At 56.6% G+C, this 22,118-nt stretch overlaps 2 protein-coding genes across 2 annotated transcripts; one reads left to right on the top strand and one right to left on the bottom strand.

Moving 5' to 3' along the window:
- Positions 1-1,910: 1,910 nt before the first annotated feature.
- Positions 1,911-19,096, top strand: NPAS1 (neuronal PAS domain protein 1). The gene is made up of 12 exons (XM_027515372.1): positions 1,911-2,075; positions 3,102-3,263; positions 3,736-3,971; positions 11,027-11,100; positions 11,374-11,463; positions 13,387-13,561; positions 14,946-15,061; positions 15,241-15,398; positions 16,087-16,193; positions 16,618-16,765; positions 17,790-17,884; positions 18,517-19,096. Exons 2-12 carry the CDS (start codon positions 3,163-3,165, stop codon positions 18,978-18,980), a joined length of 1,764 nt encoding a protein of 587 aa, XP_027371173.1. The 5' UTR covers positions 1,911-2,075; positions 3,102-3,162; the 3' UTR covers positions 18,981-19,096.
- Positions 19,097-19,214: 118 nt separating this feature from the next.
- On the bottom strand, positions 19,215-21,690 carry TMEM160 (transmembrane protein 160). Its single transcript, XM_027515371.1, has 3 exons — positions 21,456-21,690; positions 20,042-20,134; positions 19,215-19,559 (listed from the first exon to the last, which is right to left on the bottom strand). Exons 1-3 carry the CDS (start codon positions 21,661-21,663, stop codon positions 19,294-19,296), a joined length of 567 nt encoding a protein of 188 aa, XP_027371172.1. The 5' UTR covers positions 21,664-21,690; the 3' UTR covers positions 19,215-19,293.
- Positions 21,691-22,118: the final 428 nt, after the last annotated feature.

The following is a 22,118-nucleotide window of genomic DNA, read 5'->3' as shown; positions in this document are numbered from 1 at the left end:
TTGTTGTCCAGGCACTCAGTTGTGTCTGACTCTTTGCAACCCTAACGACTGCACCATGCCAGGCTTCCCCGTCTTTCACCATCTCTCAGAGTTTGCCCAGATTCATGTCCCTTGAGCTGATGATGCCATCCAACCATCTCATTCTCTGTCGTCCCCTTCTCCTCCTGCCTTCAATCTTTCCCAGCATCAGGGTCTTTTCCAATGAGTTGGCTCTTTGCATCAGGTGGCCAAAGTATTGGAGCTTCAGCATCAGTTCTTGCAATGAATATTCAAGATTGATCAACCTTATTCAAGGTTGATCTCCTTTAGGATTGACTGGTTTGATCCCCTTGCAGTCCAAAGGACTCTCAAGAGTCTTCTCTAGCACCACAGTTTGAAAGCATTAACTCTTTGGTGCTCAGCCTTCTTTAAAGGAATATTAAAAATAATTTTTTAAAAACAGAGTGTCCCTATCAGCCTGTGCACATGAGGGTGCAGAGGTGTATGCCTTGGTTCCTCCGTCCAACCTGAGGAAGACCCTAGCTCTCTGCCAGCCCTGCCCACTCGCCTCTCCTGAGACTCCCGGCCCAGCTTCGTTAGTTGCACTGTGGTCTCCTAGGAGCGCTTCATGCTCACATGTTCAGTTGTGTCCACTCTTTTTGACCGCATGGACTATAGCCAGCCAGGCTCCTCTGTCCATGGGATCCTCCAGGCAAGAATACTGGAGTGGGTTGCCATACTCTCCTCCAGAGGATCTTCCCAACCCCGGGATTGAACCCGAGTCTCTCATGTCTCCTGCATTGGCAGACGGGTTCTTTACCACTGAGTCACCTGGGAAGCCCCCTAGGAGCACTTAAGCGCCTGGAAACCCCCACGCCAGGCTGCTGAAGGGGCTTGGGAGGGAGAGGTTTTGTATTTTCTACCAGAGTGGAAAAGAACTGGCTCGGTCACCTGGGTCTCCAGACCTCTACAGGAGGTACTATAATCCCTTAGTTCCCATTTATGGTCTAATGGGAAGCTCCAATATTAGGGTTCCCGTGGGAGCAGTGGTGGAACTAAGACCCCAGGATCCTGATCTCTGAAGTTCCTCGGACACCTGTGTCCCAGTCCCTGGGAGGTCTAGATGTCAAATCCTGGTCTTATAAGGTGGGGGTAGGGGGGGTGGGGGGGGGACGGTTGTTGAGACCAAGGTCCCCTTCTTGTCCAGATGGCCTCGCTGACATTCTTAAGTTCTCTCCTGGAAAAGGGTCTCTAACACCTGGATTTGTGTCCCTAGAGGGGACGTTGACGTCTGGGTCTCCACCCCTACTGGAGACGGGTGCAGGGTGCCCTCCTTGTCCTGAGGAGCTGCTGGATGCTGAGTACTTTTAGGGAAAATGGGGTGATAGTTTCTTCCAGTGGGGTATATAGAGATAGAGCCTGGACTCCGGTGTTCCCCTCTTGAGGTGGGGAAGCCAACTTCGAGGTTCCCGTTCTCGTGGGCTAAGGGGGCTCAGACATCTGAGCAGCCCAGGACTCCCTTGCTTGGAACCCTCTACCTGAATATTCATTGGAAGGACTGAGACTGAGGCTGAAGCTCCAATACTTTGGCCACCTGATGCGAAGAGCCGACTCATTGGAAAAGACCCTGATGCTGGGAAAGATTGAAGGCAGAAGAGGAAGACAGAAGACCAGATGGTTGGATGGCCTCATCGACTCAATGGACATGAGTTTGAGCAAACTCCGGGAGATGGTGAGGAACAGGGAGGCCTGGCGTGCTGCGGTCCATGGGGTCGCAAACAGTCGGACACGACGAAGCCACTGAACAACAACCGTGGAAAAGAGCAGAGTGGCTGACGCTGGGCAGGACCGAAGGGCGGAGACTCCGTGGGCGGGGCTCCAGCAGGCCCCACCCCCGCCCGCCGGCGCTGTCTCCACGCATCCAAGTCTGCGAGGCCTCGGCGGGCGCGGAGAGCCTAGCGCCACAGCCCGCGCGCCCCGCCGAGCCCGGCCCGCCCCGGGGTCTATGGGGCCGCTCCTCTGCGCCGCCCGGCCGGCCCCACGCCGCGCCCGGAGCCTGCCCTCGCGGTCAGGTAACGAGGCGGTGGGTCTTGCAGGTAGGGGATGCCAGGGGGCAGGTATGAGAGGACAGGAACTCCTGAGTCCTGGAGGTGAAGGGGACCCGGACTCCAGTGTCCTGGGGGCTAGGGCATCGGAATGCCTGTCTCGGGCGCACGGAGATTGGGTCCTGGAGAAATAGGGGGCTGGGGGATTTGAACGCCAAGATCTAGGGCATTGGGGGACCTGGCTGGGGAGGCTTGGGGGTGGCGTGGATGTGGGGAGCGGGGCTGGACCCTGAATGCCTAGCCCTGGAGGAATGAAGACCTAATTAAACATGTTTCCGGTTCTGGGGAATCTGAATACCAGGACACCTGGGCTCAGAATTCTGGATCCATCCTGAGGGCTACCTGGGGCTGAGGAGCTGGCCGCTGCATCAGGGGTCTTCAGGGAGGAAGTTGTGGTTGCGGAGATTTGGCGGCCTAGACACGTGGCATCACCCCCAGGGGTTGAGGGGTGGTCCCTGGGGAGAGCATCGGGTGGGGTCCCTAGTTTCTGTCCCCCCCGCCCCTATCTCTTTAACCAAGCCTGGGAAATAGGCGTACCGCAGATGCGAAAACCAGACTCCCGGGATGGGCTTGTGGTGGGAGCAGGTCCCCGGGGTAGAGGGCTCTGGGGGCTGGAGCCGGTCTCGCCTGGGCCCCGGCGAGGCGCCCGCCCCCCGCCCGGCTTGGGCATGCTTGGCACGCAGCTCGCGGGCCGGTCGGATCCGTATGCGCGCCGCGTGCGCCTATTGGTATGCGGGAGCCGGCCCGGCGCGGGCGTGAGGCGGGCGCGCTGGCGGGCGGCGCGGGGGAGGCGGCGGCGGGGCACGTCCTCACCCTGAGTGAGCTTCGCCCGGAGCCCAGCACGGTGAGAGCTGCGGGCTGTGTAGCCTGGCCTCCGGGTAGGAGAAACTGAGGCCGCCTCCCGCGCAGCTCCTCGCCGGGACCCTGCACCCCACCCCGCGGACCTTGGTTTGCCTACCAGGTGTCCCACGCGCCCCCTCGGCGCTGAGCATTGCCTCCCGCTCCTTCCCGCTGCAGGAGACGCGGCTCTCGAGTCCCGCAGGCCGCTCTGAGCCCGCCTGAGCGGGTCCCCGCGGAGATGGCGGCTCCTTACCCCAGCGGTGGCGGGGGAGGTCGCGGCGGCAGCGTCCCTTGGGACTTTCTGCCGGGGTTCGTGGTCAAGGCCCCGCCGGGACCCTGGTGAGCAAAGCCCTGCCCCTCGGGCCGTGGCCCCGCCCCAAGGCGGGATCCGACAAGGATTCACATTCACCTTCGCCCCGCCCCTCGGGCCGTGGCCCCGCCCCAAGGCGGGATCCGAAGAGAATTCACACTCACCTTCCGCCCCGCCCCCTCGGGCTAGACTTTCTCACCCGGAGTTGTTCTACCGAGGTTCTGCAACTCACCGTACACTGGGCGTTCGGTTCCTAGCCCCCTTTTTCGGGACTCCTACCCAACATTCTTACCGCTCCCCTCTCCTTCCTCCTCCCCGCCAGCATTTACACCCCCAAGTCCTGCCCAACGGCTGGGCAGAGAAGTCATTCTCAGGCTCTGTCCCGACCTCCAGAGTGTTGAACCCACTTCCAACGTCCCGTTCCCCTCGTTCTCGAGGCCCCCGCCCCCGATCCCGGAGTCCCCGGGCCCCGCTGACGGTCCCTCCGCGCCGCCCGCCCAGCCTGCAGGCGCAGCGCAAGGAGAAGTCCCGTAACGCTGCGCGCTCGCGGCGCGGAAAGGAGAACCTGGAGTTCTTCGAGCTGGCCAAGCTACTCCCTCTGCCCGGAGCCATCTCCAGCCAGCTGGACAAGGCGTCCATCGTGCGCCTCAGCGTCACCTACCTCCGCCTGCGCCGCTTTGCCGCGCTCGGGGCGCCGCCCTGGGGGCTGCGGTCTTCGGGGCCGCCGGCGGGCCTAGGTGAGTGCGCATGCGCGGGGGCGGGGTCCTGGCGCGCTCCCCCGGGGCAGGGGACTCGGGGTCTGAGCTGCGTGCTAGCTGTGGCCAGGTTCCTCCACCCTAAAGGAAAGGAGTACAGAATTTGGAGTCAGACCTTTTGTGTGTTGCTATCAGACGGCTTCTGCTGTCCAGGCCTCAGTTTATTCATCTGTAAAATGGGCTCACCAGGTAGGGACGGTTTCATGAATTCTGCCCTGGCCATACCAGGGGTCATGCCACTAGTAAGGGCTATTATTTTTATTAGAGGAAATGATTCATGATTCTCACAAAGGAGACCCGCAGCTGCATGAGTGGGACAGAGAGGACCCAGCCCGGGCCTCCCATCAGCTAATGAGCAAGAAACACCCCACACTCATACCGGAGGGACCCCAGAGGGAACACAAGGACTCTGGCGTCTGAATTCCCAGCCTGGGTTGCGGGAGGGGGACAGAATAACACGGCAGGTAAGATGGCGAGCTTCAGTAAGACAGAGGTCCCTGTCCCCGCTTGGCCATTTCCCAGCATTGTGACACCCGGGCAGGTCGCCTCACCTCTCTGTGCCTCATTTGTGAAATGGAAATCATGATGAAGACCCTTCCCTCCCCAGGGCTGAGAAGAGAAAAAGGTCTACCAGGTAATAAAGACCGTAAACACACCTGGTTCAGAGTAAACAGCCAGTGTGTAGCACTTACTGTTATCAGTGGCTGGTGTTTAGTCACTCAGTCGCGTCTGACTCTTTGCGACCCCATGGACTGTAGCCCACCAGGCTCCCTCTGTCCATAGAATTCTCCAGGCAAGAATACTGGAGTCGGTTGCCATTTCCTTCTCCAGGGGATATTCCCGACCCAGACAGAGATCGAACTGCGTCTCCTACATTGGCAGGCGGATTTTTTTTTTTTTTTTTTACCGCTGAGCCACCAGGGAAACCTTTATCAACGGGCACCTGCAGGTTTATTGAGCATCTGCTGTGTGCCTGCTACTGTTCTGAGCTCTCTGGACCCAGCCGGAAACAAACTGGATAAAAAGTCCCTGCCCTGGACAGGCTGACATCCTACTCCCCAAGACATGATAAGGAAATGCAATCTATAATATGTTAAAATATAGAACATGTAAAACACAGATATATATATAGATAGATATCTACTTTCATTATTATTCAGACTTCATTACACAGAGTGTTACGTTATTGTTATTACTTCTATTTTATGTTTTATTGCTTTACTCTTACTACTAGAAGTGTGCGAATCGTGTTCTTCAGAGGTCTCAGGTAACAGGGACAGGGCATCCTAGGCAACTGCGCCCCCCACCCCACCCCAAGATGGATTGTCCTTAGGGTGGGGTTGGAGGGGCCCCAATTCCCCTCCTGCCCTGGTCTGGGGGGAGGGTGGGGGAGAGAAAATAGCATTGATTAAGTTCGCAATAAATCACCATTTAAATTTAAATAATCCGGCTTCCCAGGCGGTAATTAGGCGAATTGACTGGCGCGGAGAGAATGCGGCATTAGCGCCGCTGATTACTGTCATTACCGCGAACAACATGTGCGCCGGCGGGGGATAAACATCTTGTCTATTGTCCCCAAGCCCCGGGGAGAGAAAGGGAGGGGGAGACGCTGAGAGCCCCGCCGGCGTCCGGACTCCCCCTTCCCCGCTTGCCGGGATGGGTCATTCGAGGGGGCAGACCACCGACCTTAGCAACCCCCTTGCCTGTAGGTGGGAAGGTGGGGCAGGACAGTGTGCCGGGGAGGAGCTGCGTGGACTCCCCCCAAAATTAAGAAATGGGGGCATCTGTTCTCCCGGGGTCTTCAGCAAGAGGCCAAGAACCTGCTTCAACAGTTCAGATGGGGAAACCGAGGCCAGTGACTTAGTTGCCAGAGAAAAGCACAATGTAGGCTCTCTAAAGGAGGGGGGACTCCCACGTTCTCCTCAAAAATACTAGTAATAATATACGCCGCAGACACTGGGTTGAGCACTGAATCCAAATTCACTTGCTTAATTCTCTTAGAAATCTTCAGAGGGAGGCAGTGTTTCGATCCCTGTTTTATAGAACTGGAAAACTGAGACCCAGAGAGGTGATGCTGTTTGCCCAAGGTCACACAGTCAACAAGGGACCCAGATGAGATTCAAACTCAAGTAGCCTGGCTCTGACACCCACCTTCTCTATCACCATACTAGGCATATGTGTGGGTCTCCAGGGATGGGTTCTGGGTTGCTGGGCTTGGCCTCTCTCTGGGCCTCACACTACCATCTGTACAATGGGATCACAAATGTTGAAGTCTAGCCTAGGGGCTCTGAGTCTGAAGAGAAGACATCTTTGATCTCCTATCAGTCATTCACTGTCATTGATTCAACTGTGCCAGGCAGTGTTCTAGGGGCTGGGGACATCGCAGAGAACAGGACAAAGTTCCTGCCCTGGGAGGTGAGCTACAAACCTGGTCTCCTGCCCTCTACCTCCCTAATGTCACCTTTCTACCTCTCTAATGACTTCAAGCCCTTGCCCCACGTTGGCCGCCTTGCTGTTCAGAGAAGCCTGCTTCCACCCCAGGGCCTTTGCACCTGCTATGCTTCCACCAGGAACCCACATTCCCTTAGAATGTGGGCTTTTCAGTCAGGCTTTCCCCAACCACACTATTAAAAATAAAAGGGACTTCCTTAGTGGTCCAGTGGCTAAGAGTCTGCACTCCCATTGCAGGGGGCCTGGGTTCAATCCCTGGTCAGGGAACCCGATCCCACATGCTGCAACAAAAGCCCACATGCCACAACTAAGACCCGGTGAAGCCAAATAAACAAAAAATTACAACCCCCTGCTCCCAGCACTTCCTGTCTCCCTTTCTCCCTTTTCTGTCTTTTTTCTTTACATAATACTTATTGTTACCTGCTATTACATATTTCTTATTTCTCTTGTTTAATTTTTAAAAATATTTGTTAATTTATTTGGCTGTGCCAGTTTTTAGCTGCAGCATGTGGGATCTAGTTCCTTGACCAGGGATAGAACCCAGGCCCCCTGCACTGGGAGCTCGGGGTCTTAGTTACTGGCCCACCAGGGAGTCCCTTCTCTTGTTTGTTGTGTTTCTCCCCTACAACACCGTGTTTGCTGAGCCTAGAATAGACCCTGCACGCAGTGAGGGACCACTAAATATTTGCTGGGCAGCTGTGGAGCTGGGTGGGGGCTTCCCGTGTGGTGCAGCGGTGAAAAATCTACCTGCTAATACAGGAGACACAAGAGACACGAGTTCGATCCCTGGATTGGGAAGATCCCTTGAAGAAGCAAATGGCAACACACTCCAGTATTCTTTCTGGGAAAATTCCATGGACAGAGGAGCCTGGCAGACTACAGTCCATGAGGTCAAGAGTGGGACACGACTGAGTGAGCAGCAGCAGCAGCTGGCTGTGCCGTGTGCATGCATGAGCCCACCCAACTCCAGCCCTAGACCCATTTCACAGATGCAGCCAAGGAAAGTACAGGCAGGAATGCACCTGCTCCAGCGCCTCAGGCTTGCTTCCAGGAGCAAGGCACTCTGATGAAGGCAGCGGGGCTCCTTCTCCCAGACTGCTACAAGTTCCTGAAGTCCCAGCCCTTTATCCCCCCTAGTCTAGGACAGCAAAGCCCTCAGGGCAGTTGAGGATGGGCGGTGGGGGCGGGACCCCCGGGTGAGGCCTTAGCTTCTCCCCTCGGCCCCTCAGCGCCCCCTCTGGTTTGGAGGGAAGATGACAACTGGGGCAGTTTTATTCCAGGGGAGGCTGACTTGATAGGAAATGCAGCAAATGTTTGTTGAAAGAGTGAATGATGGCTGGGGTTTGGACGTGAACGAGGAGCAGATCTGGGAGGGACAGGGGTTGAGGTATTTCTGGGAGAGACGGGGGAGGGGAGGGGAGAAGGAGGAAGCGGGGAGTCGGTGGACTTGGGGCGGGATGGGGCTAGGAGCCATAAGACCCCTCAAAGACCCCTCAGTCAGGGATGGGGAGAGACCCAGGGGACAGGATAGGGGAAGAGCGAGTGGCTGAGCCCTCCCCACTACACGCACCCCCATCCCGACGTGCCCATTAACGCTGTTAATTGCAGCCGTTCAGTCTGACCTGGGCTGATCCTGTGAGAGGGAAAATGAAGGAATTAGCAAAAATGACAGGGGAAAATTGCGACAATTAGCAGCCAGCATTGTTCCCGCCTGTCACCCGGCTGGTTCCTGCTGTATCTCGGGGGAGGGGTCCCCATCATCACCACCACCCCTCAGTTATTGTCCCTGGAACTCCAGGCGGGGGGCGGGGGGGTGGGAAAAGGGTGTGAACAGCCGTGAGGGTGTCGGGGGTCGCTCCTTGAGGGAGGAGGCGTGGCCAAGCTGGGGTGGAGCTTGGGGGCTGCGTCCTGACTGGGGGGGAGGGGGGTGGCGGTCCGCCGCCTGGTGTTTTGATGGTCTGGAAATCACAATAGTAATCAGGCTATTAATACTGATCCCAGGTTGTTTCGGGAGCACCTGCTGCGTGCCCGCCCCTGGTAGGCCCTCTCTGTTCCCTAGGCGAAATGAATGCTCAACATCCCCTAACGGATCAGCCAGTCCTCTTAGCAAACCCATTTGACAGAGGAAGAAACTGAGGCCCAGAGAAGTGAAGGCACTGGTCCCTGGGCACACAGACAGGGGGCAACAGTGACTGACCCCAGACCTGGATCCTCAGGCCAGCAGGAGCCGGGTGCTTGGGGACCCTTGAGGCCACTGACTCCCCGATCTGGGCACAGGCCCCTTGGGGAGTCGTTCTCTGCAAGGTCCAGCCTGGATGTCTGGAGCCCTCTGCTCTTGACTCTTGGGGGGATGGACGGCCTGTGTCTCTGCCTCCGTCTCCTTCACCACCTGTATCTTCCTGCCACTTTCCCCGTATGTCTCTCTGTGCATTTCTTTCCCTCCGTCTCTCCGTCTCTTTATTTTTATTTTTAAAATGTTCTGTACTGATGGTGGCCTGCGGGATCCTAGCTCTCCAACCAAGGATCGAACCCATGCTGCCTGCATTGGACATGGGAAGTCTTATCCGCCAGACCTCGGGGGAAGTCCCTGTCCTTCCATCTCATCACATCTCTCTGTCTTTGTCTATCTTTATCTCAATTTCTGTGTCTATATATCGCTCTCTCTCTCTTTTAAAAATTTTATTGGGGTAAAATGTATGTAACATGACATTCACCGTTGTACAGCGTGCAGCCAGCGCGTCTATCTGGTTCATGCTCATCACTCTCCTAAAGCCCTGTGCGGTTCACAGTCTCTCCCAGCTTCTCCCGCCCCTCCCTCCAGCCCCTGGTGGCCACTAATCAGCTTCTTGTCCCTGGATATGCCTGTGCTGGGTGTTTCATATAAATGGAATCCTACACTATGTAGCCTCATGTGTTCGGTTGCTTTCACTCAGCATAATGGTTCTCAAAGTTGCTTTCTGTTACAGCGTGGATCGGGACTCCATTTGTTTTTATGGCGGAATGACATTCCACTGTATGAATTTAGCACGTTTTACTTATTCATTCAGCAGTTAGTAGACATTTGCACTGTTTCCACCTTTTGGCTATTAGGAATAATGCTGCTATGAACATTCACGTCCAAGTATTTGTTTGAGCACCTGTTTTCCGTTCTTTGGGATATGTACCTAGGAGTGCAATCTCTGGGTTATATGGTCATTCTTTGGGGAAGAAAAGGGCAACCCACTCCAATATTCTTGCCTGGGGAATCCCATGGACAGAGGAGCCTGGAGGGCTACAGTCCGGGGTCGCAAAAGACTGAAACGACTGAGCAACTAAACAACAAATAGTAATTCTATATTTAACTTATTGAGGAATCGCCAAACTATTTTTCCAGACTGGCAGTATCGTTTCCCATCCCCACCAGCAACACACAGGGCTTCCGATTTCCCCACATCCTCGCCAACACTTCTTTTCTTTTCTTTTTTTAAATTCTAGCCATCCTAGTGGGTGTGAAATGGTCTCTCATTGTGGTTTTCATTTGCATTTTGCTAATGACTAATGATGTTGAACATCTTTTCATGTGCTTATCGGCCGTTTGTGTATCATCTTTGGATTACCATCTATTCAAATCCTTTGCCCGATTTTGATTTTGGCTGTGCTGTGCAGCTTGCGAGATCTTAGTTCCCTGACCAGGCATCAAACCCACACCCTCAGCAGTGAAAGCGCTGAGTCCAAACCACTGGACTACCAGGGAATTCCTCTTTGGCCCATTTTTAAAATTTTAATTATTAAAGGATAATTGCTTTACAGAATTTTGTTGTTTTCTGTCAAACCTCAACATGAATCAGCCATAGGTGTAGATATATCCCCTCCCTTTTGAACCTCCCTCCCATCTCCCTTCCCATCCCACCCCTCTAGGTTGATACAGAGCCCCTGTTTGCGTTTCCTGACTTGGCCCATTTTTTAACTGGACTCCTCATCCTTTTGTTGTTGAGTTGTAACGTCCTTATCTCTTTCTCTATTCCTTTGTATCTCTGTCCATCTATTTGTATCTTTGTCTCTCAGTGTCTCTCTATGTCCCTATCTCTCTGTCTCTTTTTCTCTGGTTCCTTTCTGCTGCATTCTCATCCTTCAGGTCTGAGCTCAAAGGCCCCTCCTTCAACAGGCCCTACCCCATTTTTCTTTATTTCATGCCACCTATTCAATTCTCCCTAGCACTGGTCACAAATGATAGTTCTGTATTTGTTAGTTTCCTGCTCATTGATATCTGCCCTGACTGAGTACCCTGTGAGGGCAGGGATGGGTGTCCTGGTCACCACCCACTCTGTCTCTAGCACTGCCCAGTGAAGGGCAGATGCTCAGGGCATTTGCTGGAGGACTTAATGGATGAATGAATGAATCCCTTTCTGTATCTCCTGGTGTCTCTCTGTCTCTGTGTGTCTCAGTCTGTCCCTTCTCACACCCTGGGTCTCTCCCTGACAAGGCCCCCCAGTGCCTCATGACTGGGGACGAGAGAGGGAGATATGTAGCCTGCTTCCCTGGGGGTCTTCCCAGAGGTCAGGGGTCAAACCAGTAGGCTCTAGCCTTACCCCTCACTCTCCCCCCAGCCCCAGGCCGCAGGGGTCCCGTGGCACTGGTCTCCGAAGTCTTTGAGCAGCACCTGGGCGGACACATCCTGCAGGTGAGGCCCCTCCCCCGCCTGCTGCTCCTTGCTGCCACCTGGTGGCAGCCTTGGGAGAAAGGCACTCTTCTCTCCAGCCTCAGCCTGGGGGGAGCCCCAGAACTGGGAGGCAGGCTGCTGGGGCTCCCCTTTCTTCCTCCTCCTCCCTAGGGCCACTGAAACTCTTTACCCCGGATTAACCCATCGCAAGCAGAGATCCAGATTTCAGAACCTCTTATAGATGCCGTGTCCTCCTCTACCCACAAACCACCCCCCCCTCTCTCCCCACTCTAGTCCCTGGACGGCTTCGTATTTGCCTTGAACCAGGAAGGGAAGTTCCTCTACATCTCAGAGACAGTCTCCATTTATCTGGGTCTCTCACAGGTAAGGGGCCCGCAGCAGGCTGCCTGGCCCAGCTCAGCTGCCATCTCCCTTGCCCACCCTCCTCTCTCTTGGCCTCACCAAACCAGCATGAAAAAAAAGGATGGGCTCCTAGGGTCCCAAAGTGTGTTCCTTGGGACAAAACATGACACCAAATGCAGAGGAGGATTTTTAAAGTAATAGGTTGATTTGAAGAAAGCCAATCAGCAGAAAGGTAAGTTTGCCTGTGAGTGGTCACCAAATGTACTGATATTTACCAAAACGTGTTTCTTCTTAACACTTTTAACAAATAACTTTATTTACTTATTGTTTTTGGCCGTGCTGGCTCTTCATGTCTGGGCTCTCCCCTGGTTGTGGAGAGCGGGGCTTACTTACTCTAGCAGTGCTGCATGGGCTTCTCCTGGCGATTGCTTCCCTTGTTGTGGAGCAGAGGGTCTAGGGTGTGTGGAGCTCAGTTGTTGTGATCCTCAGGCTGTAGAGCCTGGGCTCAATAGTTGTGGTGAACCTGTGGTTATTAGCACAGGTTGTGGTGCACAGGCTTACCTGTTTTGCAGCATGTGGGATCTTCTTGGACCAGGGATCGAACCTGAGTCTCCTGCATTGGCAGGCAGATTCTTTACCACTGAGCCACGAGGGAAGCCCTATTCTTGACACTTGTAAAGGATTTCAGCCATTCGTATTGGGAGGACTCAGGTTTTGCCAGCTTGGAGGATTTTGGGGGGCATCTGAGTTGACTGGTTTGCATTTTGCCTTGATTTCAACCCACTGTTTCTGCTCCAGCTCCTGAAGCTGGTGTCTGAGAGGGAAAGGAGGGCAAAGAGAAGCCCAAAGCCCCATCCCCGGAGTCCTGGCTCCTTGTGGCATCTTAGGTCTTGCCAATCCAATCAATGCAAATTGCTGCCAACTTTTAGCATTTTTACAGAGATTTTGACAAATGGCAAATTTAGAAAATTCAGTGCATTGGTTTTTGGCTTTTGTGAGCAGCTCTTCAGTGAGTTGTTGGAGGGAGGTTCCTGGAAGAGGAAGACCTTGAATGGGGAATATGGACAAGAGGAAGGAAAGGATAAGAGTAGAGGGAAGGCTGGAAGCTTGTGTGTGTGTGGCGTGGGGGGTGCTTAATGAGAATAGAGGGAAGCATGCGACCCCCAAACCTGGGGGCAGTGGGAGCATGGGAGGTTTCTGAGCAGAGGAGGGCCATGGTCCGAGGAGTACCTTATGGAGGGGTATGTGTGTGAGGACTGAAGGGAAGAAAGCCAGGGAGGACTCTGGGGAGGAGCACACAGGGAGAAGATGGCTGCCGGCTCGGGGACCGCGTGGAGATGAGGGGACCGCTGCGAGAAATCTGCGGGTTGAACTGAATGTAAAAATCTAATTAAAAGGTTCTAACACTTTAAAGAGTTTGACAGCCATTCCACTGCTTGTGTCGATTTCCATTTCTGCTGGGACATCCTGTGAGTCATTTCAGGGCGCAGTTGTTTGCCGTATGGGGGTGAGAGTGAGTAAGCAGGAACTGGGTAAACAGAGGCTATGACACCCCCGTTCCAACCCCCTCCCCTCAGCTTCTTTTATTTTATTTGGTTGCACTGGGTCTTAGTCGTGGCACCTGGGCTCTAGTTCCCTGACCAGAGAACGAATCTGGGCCCCCGCATTGGGAGCGCAGTCTTAGCTACCGGACAACAGGGGAAGTCCCCTCCCCCCAGCTTCTTCATACTGGAGGTAGGGGCAGAAAATCCTTAGTAATCTCTGGGTTTGAAGTGAGAGGGCACGGGAAGAGCCTAAATTTATATTCTCCTTTTACAAAGTTTAAGTAATTTTTATTTTTCTAATGAAAACACAAGACTGGCATGAGACATACCTGCTTATAAGGCGGGCTAGCGACGGCGCTCCCCTCACCGGTCCCCTGCACGCCCCCTCCTTCGCCGGCAGGTGGAGCTGACGGGCAGCAGCGTCTTCGACTACATCCATCCTGGGGACCACTCCGAGGTGCTGGAGCAACTGGGGCTGCGGGCCCCGACCCCCGGACCCCCAACCCCACCTTCCGTCCCCTCCTCTTCCTCCTCCTCCTCATCTTCCTCTTCGCTTGCGGATACGCCTGAGATCGGTAATTCCCAGGGCCCCCCAAAAAAGAGGCCTGAGGGACACTGGGTACAATGTCTCCAAATATGTCTTCTTTAAACAAAAACACTCTTGTTAAGAGTTGTGGCAAAGCAAGTTTTTGTAGAATGAGTCAGAATCTAAATTGAAGGAGTAAGACGTGGCTCCCTAAAATTACCTAAGCTACCTAAAGATGCCTGAATCCCCAAGACTGGAGCTTTAGAAAGACCCCCTCTGACTGCAGAGTGGAGGCGGGTGCCTGTGGGTTATTATTTACAACGCGTGCTTATTGGACATTTACACGTGCCCTGCCCTTAAGGACATAATTTTATTAAATCCCAACCACAAACTCACTAAGCAGAAACTGATGATCTCCATGTTACAAAGGAGGAACCTGGGGCACAGAGAGGTTAAGTGTCCCAGGTCACACAGATGTAAGTGGTTGAGCTGGACTCTGGCCCAGGTTTGTCTGACTTCAGGGTCTGCGCTTCTAACCCTTCTCTCCAGTGGAAAATTCCACTCCGTGTTGGGGAGGGAGGTTGTTGGAGACTACACTGCAAGTTCCTTTTAGCTCTAGGATATTGGGGGACTGAGGTTGTCTTTCTCATAAATAGGCTTTTCTTGTATGGGGTTTGCTTTAAAGGAAAATCCCGTCAACTATCAGCAGTGTTTGCAAGCTTGGGAGATGTTTGTGACACGTGTGGGACTTGTTGGCAAGCGTGATTATATTTACACCTGAGTTTGAGGCCCAGACAGGGTTATTTGGGTGTAAGCCTATTTATAAGACTGCTTCACAGGGTTTATAGAATAATCTGTATTTGTGAGGCTTATTTGTTCCGATAGCCGGAGCCCCCAGTCTGTGCTCAGCCCTTTGTTGGGTAGGGTTGGAGACACAGCGGTGGCTAGAGCCCCAGCCCCACCCTCCCGAGGCTCACAGTCCAGTGGAGGAGACTGAACTGTCCCCAGGCAGTGATGGCCCAGAGTGGGCAGGGCTGGGGTAGGAGAGACCCCAGAGGGGCAGCTGACCCAGCCTGGGGGTCAGGGAGGACTTCCTGGAGGCGGAGATGTCTGAACAGAGACCTGGAGGTTGTGGCTAGAAATCATGTCATTAGAAGGTAGTGCTTGCCAGACTTAGGCCATGGTGAATAGCTGGGCTTTCTCCCAAGGGTACTAGGGAGCTATGGCAGGTTCAGAGCAGAGGTATAGGGTCAGATCTGAGCTTTAGAAAGAGGTGCCGGTGAGAAGGAGGGGAGCTTACTCTAAGGTGTCAGCAGGCTTGTAGAACCATCAGGTGTGTCAGAGTGATTGTGGTCATGACCCTCTGTCTGCAGAGGGCTGGGGAAGCCTGTGTGTGTCCGCTTCCGGACCCCATAACCTTCCTTCCGCCCCAGAGGCCAGTCCCACCGAGGTATCCCGGTCCTCCCGGGTCCAGGAGCGCTCCTTCTTCATCCGCATGAAATCCACCCTCACCAAGAGAGGGCTGCATGTCAAGGCCTCGGGGTACAAGGTGGGTGTGAGCTCTCCGCGCCCAGCGTCTGTCTCCCGTGTCCCCTCCCCAACCCTGTGTTCCTGCCAGCTATTTCCCGGGGGCCCCAGGGGCTGGGGACGACGGTCAGAGTCAGGCTCTGTGGCCAGGTTGTGGTCCCCGCGCCCAAGGGCCCCGCCTTGCCCCCGCCCCCGACACAGGTCATCCACGTGACCGGCCGCCTTCGGGCCCGTGCCCTGGGCCTCGTGGCCCTCGGCCACACGTTGCCGCCAGCTCCACTGGCTGAGCTGCCGCTGCACGGACACATGATCGTCTTCCGACTCAGCCTGGGTCTCACCATCCTTGCTTGTGAGAGCAGGTACCGGGGTTGGGGTCAGAGGTGGGCCGATGGGGGCGCACGGGAGAGGGGGGGGGCGGGGAGTCAAAGAGGCCAGGGGTCAGGAGGCTGCGGCCCTGGGGAGACGCGGGAGGCGAGAAAGCGGCGGAGGACCGCCTGTAAGAGGAGTGAAGGCGGGACCTGCGGGGATGGGGCGGGGCCTACAGGGATGGAGGTGGGGCCTATGAGGACGACACGGGGCCTTGGGGCGGGGCTTCTGGGATGGAGGCGGGGCCGTGTCCTGTTCCCAGGCCAGGTCCTCGGTTCGCGGAACCCTCCTGCAGAGCTCAGCTGTTCTTGATCCTCTTTCTTTCTGCGTCACTGGTCTCTCATCTCTTATCCACTTTGTTTCCCGCACAAGGCAGTGGGGGGGGGGGGGAATTATCAATAAATAGCGAAATCGTTTCCACAATTCAGGGGTCTCCGGAGTGCCCGGGGCCACCCCACACCCACGAATGCCATCTGCTCAAATGCCCATAGCCGCCCTAGAAGGGTACACTATTATTTTAAATATTTTCCCGCCCATTTTAAGGGGGAAAAACTGAAGCCCAGAGTACTCCAGAGCCAGGGTTTGGGCGCTGAGTGACTCCAGAACCAACCCTGCCCCCTTCTCCCCATCCCATGGTCGCGGACCCCTTCTCCCCACCTCTCTGTTGGTCCCTGCCCTCAGGGTCAGTGACCACATGGACCTGGGGCCCTCGGAGCTAGTGGGCCGCAGCTGCTACCAGTTTGTCCATGGACAGGATGCAACCAGGATCCGCCAAAGCCACCTGGACCGTGAGAACCCCTCACCCTAGACCTGAGCACCCCACCACCCTGCTCCCTGGAAGTCCTTCTTTGAGGCTGACCATGGTCTCTCCTGCTGCCAGCTCATCATAGGACGAGCAGCAAGGGAGTCGTCCCTGAGCAAAGTCTCAGGAATTGGGCGGGGGGTGGGATTTATGGGGACTGGGGTCTCTCTGACCCAGCCTTCAAACTCCAGGGGCCTCGATGCCAGATTCCCTCTCAGTCTTTCTGACTTGGGTTCTCTCTGTCTCCCTCTCCATGCTCTGCCTTTCTCTTTTCCCCACCATCTCACCCTTCCTGTTTCCCTATCACCCGCCCCCTCTCTGCCCCTGTCTCCCTGTCCACCTGTCTCTCTCTGTCCATCCCACCCCACCCCATCCCTTCCGGTCTCTCCTGGTCCCTGGGCTGGGCCCAGTGCTGGACAAGGGCCAAGTGATGACCGGTTACTACCGTTGGCTGCAGCGTGCCGGGGGCTTCGTGTGGCTGCAGTCCGTGGCCACCGTGGCTGTGAGTGGGAAGAGCCCTGGAGAGCGCCATGTGCTCTGGGTCAGCTATGTGCTCAGGTGAGGGTTGCCCACCCCCTCTCCCCATGAGGAGCTCAGAACTCCTTCCAGAAGATTCTGCCAGCTCTTCCCACCTTTGGGTGGGAGCTCTCAGGGAGGGTTGCTAGACAAGTCTAGGGGGGTGAGGTGGTAAAAACATGAAGGGCAATGGAGTCCAGTGAGAGTGAAGGCCTGGAGGAGAAGAGACCTTCCTTGCAGGAGGCAGAGAGGAAGTGATGGTCTCTTCTAGGGAGAAACACAGATGCCAAGTGGCCTCAGGCCTAGGTGGATTCTGGGGCACTGGGGGGCCATGGCAGGCAATATCCAGGAGAGGGACAGAACAACTGATGGAAAGAAACTAGAGGTGGGGAGGACATTCCGGGCCGAGCACAGACAAAGCTCAGAGTCCCGGCTGACCCAGCTGAGGAACCAAAGGGAGCGAGCGCTCTGGGCTGGAGTAGAGTCCCCAGAAACGAAGCTGAGGATGGTGGTGGGGCACTGGGGAACTGTGAGAGGGTTTAGAGCTGGAGGCAGTCACAGTTAAAATGGCTTTGTGAAAGGACCCTCTGGCTGCTATGAAGATGGAGGTCTGTCTGTGGGACAAGACGGGCTGGAAGCCTAGGGACAGGGAGATGCCAGGCAGCACGGGTGGAGGGGGTGGCAGCCACCAGGCCATCTCTGGCTTTGCGGGGCCTGGGACTGGGTCTCTGGGAGGAGCAGCAGGTTTGGAAGGAGGATGCTGAGGTCAGATGAGCATGCGGTGCCCAAGGGGATACTTAGGGTGACATCCTGCAGAGGTCTGGCCTCAGGAGACACAGCCAAGCTGGTCTAGACACCAACTTGGAGTCTGGGATCCAATGATGAGGCCTAAGTGCCTCCGGTGGCGGGGGCCGGGGGGTCCCCAGTCACTGCAGTGGGGGGAGGTGCCTGCTCTCAGAGGGGGAGGGGAAGTCTACTAAAAAGACTGGTGGGCAGGAGGAAGGCTCCCGTCCCCAGAGGCTGGGTGGCCTGGGCCCCTAGCTCCCAATTTCATGTGTTTTCCCAGCCAAGCTGAGGGGGAGCAGACACCTCTGGATGCCTTCCAGCTTCCAGCCAGTGCGGCCCGTGAGGATGCATCCAGCCCGGAGCCAGAGCCCACAGGTGAGCCCCACCTCCCAGCCCAGCCCCTGGGAGGCCCTGAGCAGCCTCCGGGACCTGTGCTGTCCAGTGTGGAGGCTATTTACAGTAAAAGTACAGTTCAAACTCAGGAGTTCCCTGGAGATCTAGGAGTTAGGACTCTCGGCTCTCACTGCCACGAGCCTGGGTTTAATACTCGCTTGGTGAACCCCACAGGCCGTACGGTGTGGCACAGAATAATCATAAGTAGTTTCAGTTCCATTTCCTTAGTCGTACTCCCTACATTTGAAGAGCTCAGTAGCCATAGGTGGCCAGTGCAGATATGAACACGTTCATCCTCACAGGAAGTCCCCTTGGATGGCCTGGGTCCAGACCGGAGCCTCTGACCTCTGGGGCCTGGTCACACTTTGTGGTGGGGGCCAGCCTGCCACACTGTATGGTATTTAGCTGCATCCCTGACATCCACCCCCTCGGATCCAGGCGCATCCTTCTCCCCAGCTGTGACGACCAAAAATGCCTCCAGACTTGGCCAACTGTCCCTGAAGGGACAAAACCACCCCAGCGGAGGACCATGGAACGTGGCCCCATTCTACAGATGGGAAGGCTGAGGGCTGGGGATGAGTAGGACAGCACCCTTCCAAATTTTCCTCTTGCAGAGCCAGAGCCTCCAGTGGAAGGAAAGCAGGCCGCCCCCCCGGAGGAGGACGAGGCCCCCCAGCCCCGAGGCAAACCTATCAAAGTGGAGCCCGCCCCCGGGGAGAAAGAAGACCCAGAAGACAGTGAGGACGAGGAGCCGTCGGGCCATCTGGCCCCAACGAGGCCCGAGTTCACGTCCGTTATCCGGGCGGGGGCCCTGAAGCAGGATTTGGTGGGGCCGTGGGGCCTGGCGCCTCCTGGGGACCCCCCGCCTTCCCTCCTGCACACCGGCTTCCTGCCCCCAGTCCTGCGGGGCTTGTGCGCGCCAGGCACCATCCGCTACGGCCCTGCTGAGCTGGGCCTGACGTACCCACACCTGCAGAGGCTGGGCCCGGGCCCCGCCCTCCCAGAGGCCTTCTACCCCGCCCTGGGCCTGCCCTACCCGGGGGCCCTGGGCACCAGGGTGCAGCGGAAGGGGGACTGAGGACTCGGACAGCCCTCCACGTGGCCGGACAGGGAGGACGGGTGGGGACCCCAAGGGGACAGGGGGCAGGGCTCTCAGCCCCTGTGAATTAAACATCTGCTCCCGCTCTGTGGCCACGGAGCTCCTCCTCTCTCCTTCCTCCTTAATTATCTCCACGTGCCCCCCTTGCCCCTCCCCTCCCCTCCCCTCCCCCTTGGCTCAGCATCCCCACCAAAGAAACCACCACTCGGAATCTGGAATGCGGGAAGGGTCAGGTTTTAATGTCCTGGTCCTCCGGGCCAGGCTGGCCAGCGCCCGGCCGATTCCCCGTGGCTCACTCAGGTGGAGGCCGGCCTGCCTCATCAGGCCCTTCGGCCGCGGTGGTTCCGTCATCCTCGGGTACCAGTTCTACATCCAGCTCCAGCTGGCCCATGTAGAGGCCAACAGCACAAGCCCAGAGCAGGCCGGCAGCCAGCACGGCCCCCACGCCCGCGGCTGCGCCCCCCACCGAGAGCTGCATGGGCCCCCGCAGTGCCGCCAGGCCCACCACGTAGGAGGCGCCGCCCCACACCACGCATAGGCCGCCCAGCAGGAAGAAGCCTGTGGGACAGAGAGGGGGACCGGGGTCAGGGAGCCTGATCCTGGGGACCCAGGGGGGTTGGGGCCCTGGTGGCATTAGAAAGGGGATGGGGCGCACTCAAGGGCAGGGTGAGGGGTAGTACAGAGCCAAGGTTGGGGACATGAGAGGGAATCAGAAGGGGTGGCTAGGGCTTGGAGGGGGGAGGCCTGTCTGAGAGCAAAGATAAGATGGGAGTCGGGGCAGCATGAGGGGCTGAGACAGGGACCCACATCTTTGCTGAGAAGTCAAATTGGAAAGGGCACGGACCCACAGCCCTGCCCTGAGCCACCCCATCTGGTGGGTCCGGTGCCAATGAGGTAGGGATGAGGTGGGGAGGAGGACACTCACCAATGAAGGAGGCACTTCTGGTGGGGGAAGCAGGAGGGGTTCATTTACTATGGGGGGATGACTGAGTGGGGCAGGACAGAGTCTAACTTTCAGGGTGCAGGGGGTCTACACTCACCATAGGCAGCCTCCCGGCCCATGTCGCTCTGCATGAAGGAGATGACCCCGATGCCCGATGCCAGGAGGCCATTGCGGAACCACGAGAGGAAGGCTGGGGGTGGCGGCAGGGCAGAAAAGTCAGCGTCAGCCCAAACCCTGCCCTCAACCCCCCAGTCCGGATAGTCCAACCGAGGGGTGCCTCTTCATCCTACCACCCTGTGCGGCCCTAAATCCCCACCTTGTCCAGGCGGCCCACCTACCAAAGTCTATCTGCCCCAAACCCTCTCACGTCTCCATCTCCGAGTCCCTCCCCACCCCAAACTTTGCAACACCAAAGATGCAAGACATGAGTTGAGGAGGATCTAGGATCAAAATTCAGAACCTGAATCTGAGGACCTGATGCTGGGAAACATTGAGGGCAGGAAGAGAAGGGGGTGACAGAAGACGAGATGGTTGGATGGTATCACCGACTCAATGGACATGAGTTTGAGCAAGCCTGGGGAGATGGTGGACAGGGAAGCCTGGCCCGCTGGCAGTCCCATGGGGTCGCAAAGAGTCAGACATGATTGAGCGACTGAACAACAAATCAAGACAGGAAGATCCCAAGAGGCCATGTGGGTCAACGTCGTTGCCACACGTGTATCCCCCATGGGCTCGCCCCGCCCCACTTCTTTCTCACATCCCAACAAATTGTTACCCGCCCCCCCCCCCCCTTTCCCAGGCCTCTCTCCAGCCTCCCCTTCAGCTTTCTGAAACCTCACTGCTGGTGGGTATGCTCCTCCTCGATGTCATTCACATCCATTCAAGTCCCTGGTATGCCACTAGCGGGACTGGTCGGGTTACAATCCCCCCAACCCCTGTCCCATCCTGTACCTTGACCTCCTCTCCAATCAGGACCTCCAAGGCCCACATGAAGCCCCGCCCCCTAAGCCAAGGGCACCACGCCCTCCAATCAGTCGAGAGGTTTTCTTCTATTGGTTGTTCCCTCTTCCAATCCGGAACTTCCCTCCTCTTCTGTGGGGCTCTACGCTCCCGCCTTATGCAGAGTGGTCCCCTAACCCTAACTGGCCCCTCCAACCAGGCCCCCTCTTGCATTCAACTCCCCCGCCCGTAGCCCTCTTTGGAAGCCTCTCCCATCTAGACAGCGCAGTTGGATAAGCCTCCCTGTCCTGGCCCGACCAACCTCTCCAATTTCTACTGCAACCCATAAACCAGACCCACCGTCCCATCCGCAAGCCCTTCTCCTGTGCGCACAGACTGCGCTCCTACGGCCAGCCGCTTCCCTGCGCTTACACGGAAGCCCTTCTCCCTTCTAAGCTCGAGCCCCGTTTCCAGCAGAAATCCCACCCCCATCCTCCACTCGTGCGCGCGGGCAGGTTGGCTAGGCGGAACCCCGTCTCCCATCCAGGCTGACCCCAGCTCCAGCCCCAGACCTGTCTCATGCGCCTTCCGGAGAAGCCAGGCGTCTGCGCGGTCCAGCTCGGACACGGGGGGCGGCGAAGCCCCAGCGCGGGGGCCATGGCCAGGGGCAAAGGACCCCCTAGCGCCCCCGCTCCGGGGCCGCGGAGGCGGCAGCAGCGCCCCCCGGAAGCGGAGTCGGGCAAGGCGGGCGGCTCGAGCCCACCACCAGCCGCCTCCCATGGTTCGCACTACGGTCGCCGAGCCCCGCCCCGCCCCATGGGCCGCCCGTAGGCTGAAGTACACGTCACTCAGGCTTAGCCGCCTATCTATTGGTTGTCCACGCGCCACTCAGGACCAGTACGCACTGTTCACTGGTCGAAATGGTGGTGATCCCTCCTCTGTCATCTGTGCCGGTATTGTGCGTCCCACCTTGCTTCGGGGATGGACTGCGAATCCCAGCGTTCATTGCATCGAGGGAAGGCCTGTCTTCAGAAGCTGGAGGCGCAATGTCTTTCGGGACTTGTAGTTTTTATTAATAACAATTCTAACGGCCAAAAAATCAAAACTCGTGGTACTTAATGTAGAACGTTTGCAAAATCTCGAAGACTCCAAAGGAGAAAGTAAAACTCATCACTGATCCCACCAATGAACGGTTACTGGTAATATTTTGTTGTATTCCTATCCCGTCTTTTTTC

The sequence above is a fragment of the Bos indicus x Bos taurus genome, chromosome 18, assembly GCF_003369695.1.
Source record: "Bos indicus x Bos taurus breed Angus x Brahman F1 hybrid chromosome 18, Bos_hybrid_MaternalHap_v2.0, whole genome shotgun sequence".
In the NCBI taxonomy this organism is placed as follows: Eukaryota; Metazoa; Chordata; class Mammalia; order Artiodactyla; family Bovidae; genus Bos; species Bos indicus x Bos taurus.
Note: the sequence above shows the minus strand (reverse complement) of the source record. Positions and strands in the feature narration are given on the sequence as shown.

Coding starts and splice junctions, on each gene's coding strand:
- NPAS1 (XM_027515372.1), top strand. CDS start 3,163: ATGGCGGCTCCTTACCCCAGCGGTGGCGGGGGAGGTCGCGGCGGCAGC. Junction 11,101..11,373: donor TGGGCGGACACATCCTGCAG/GTGAGGCCCCTC, acceptor TCCCCACTCTAG/TCCCTGGACGGCTTCGTATT. Junction 11,464..13,386: donor TTTATCTGGGTCTCTCACAG/GTAAGGGGCCCG, acceptor CTTCGCCGGCAG/GTGGAGCTGACGGGCAGCAG.
- TMEM160 (XM_027515371.1), bottom strand. CDS start 21,663: ATGGGAGGCGGCTGGTGGTGGGCTCGAGCCGCCCGCCTTGCCCGACTC. Junction 20,135..21,455: donor CCGGAAGGCGCATGAGACAG/GTCTGGGGCTGG, acceptor CGCCACCCCCAG/CCTTCCTCTCGTGGTTCCGC. Junction 19,560..20,041: donor GGGCCGGGAGGCTGCCTATG/GTGAGTGTAGAC, acceptor TCTGTCCCACAG/GCTTCTTCCTGCTGGGCGGC.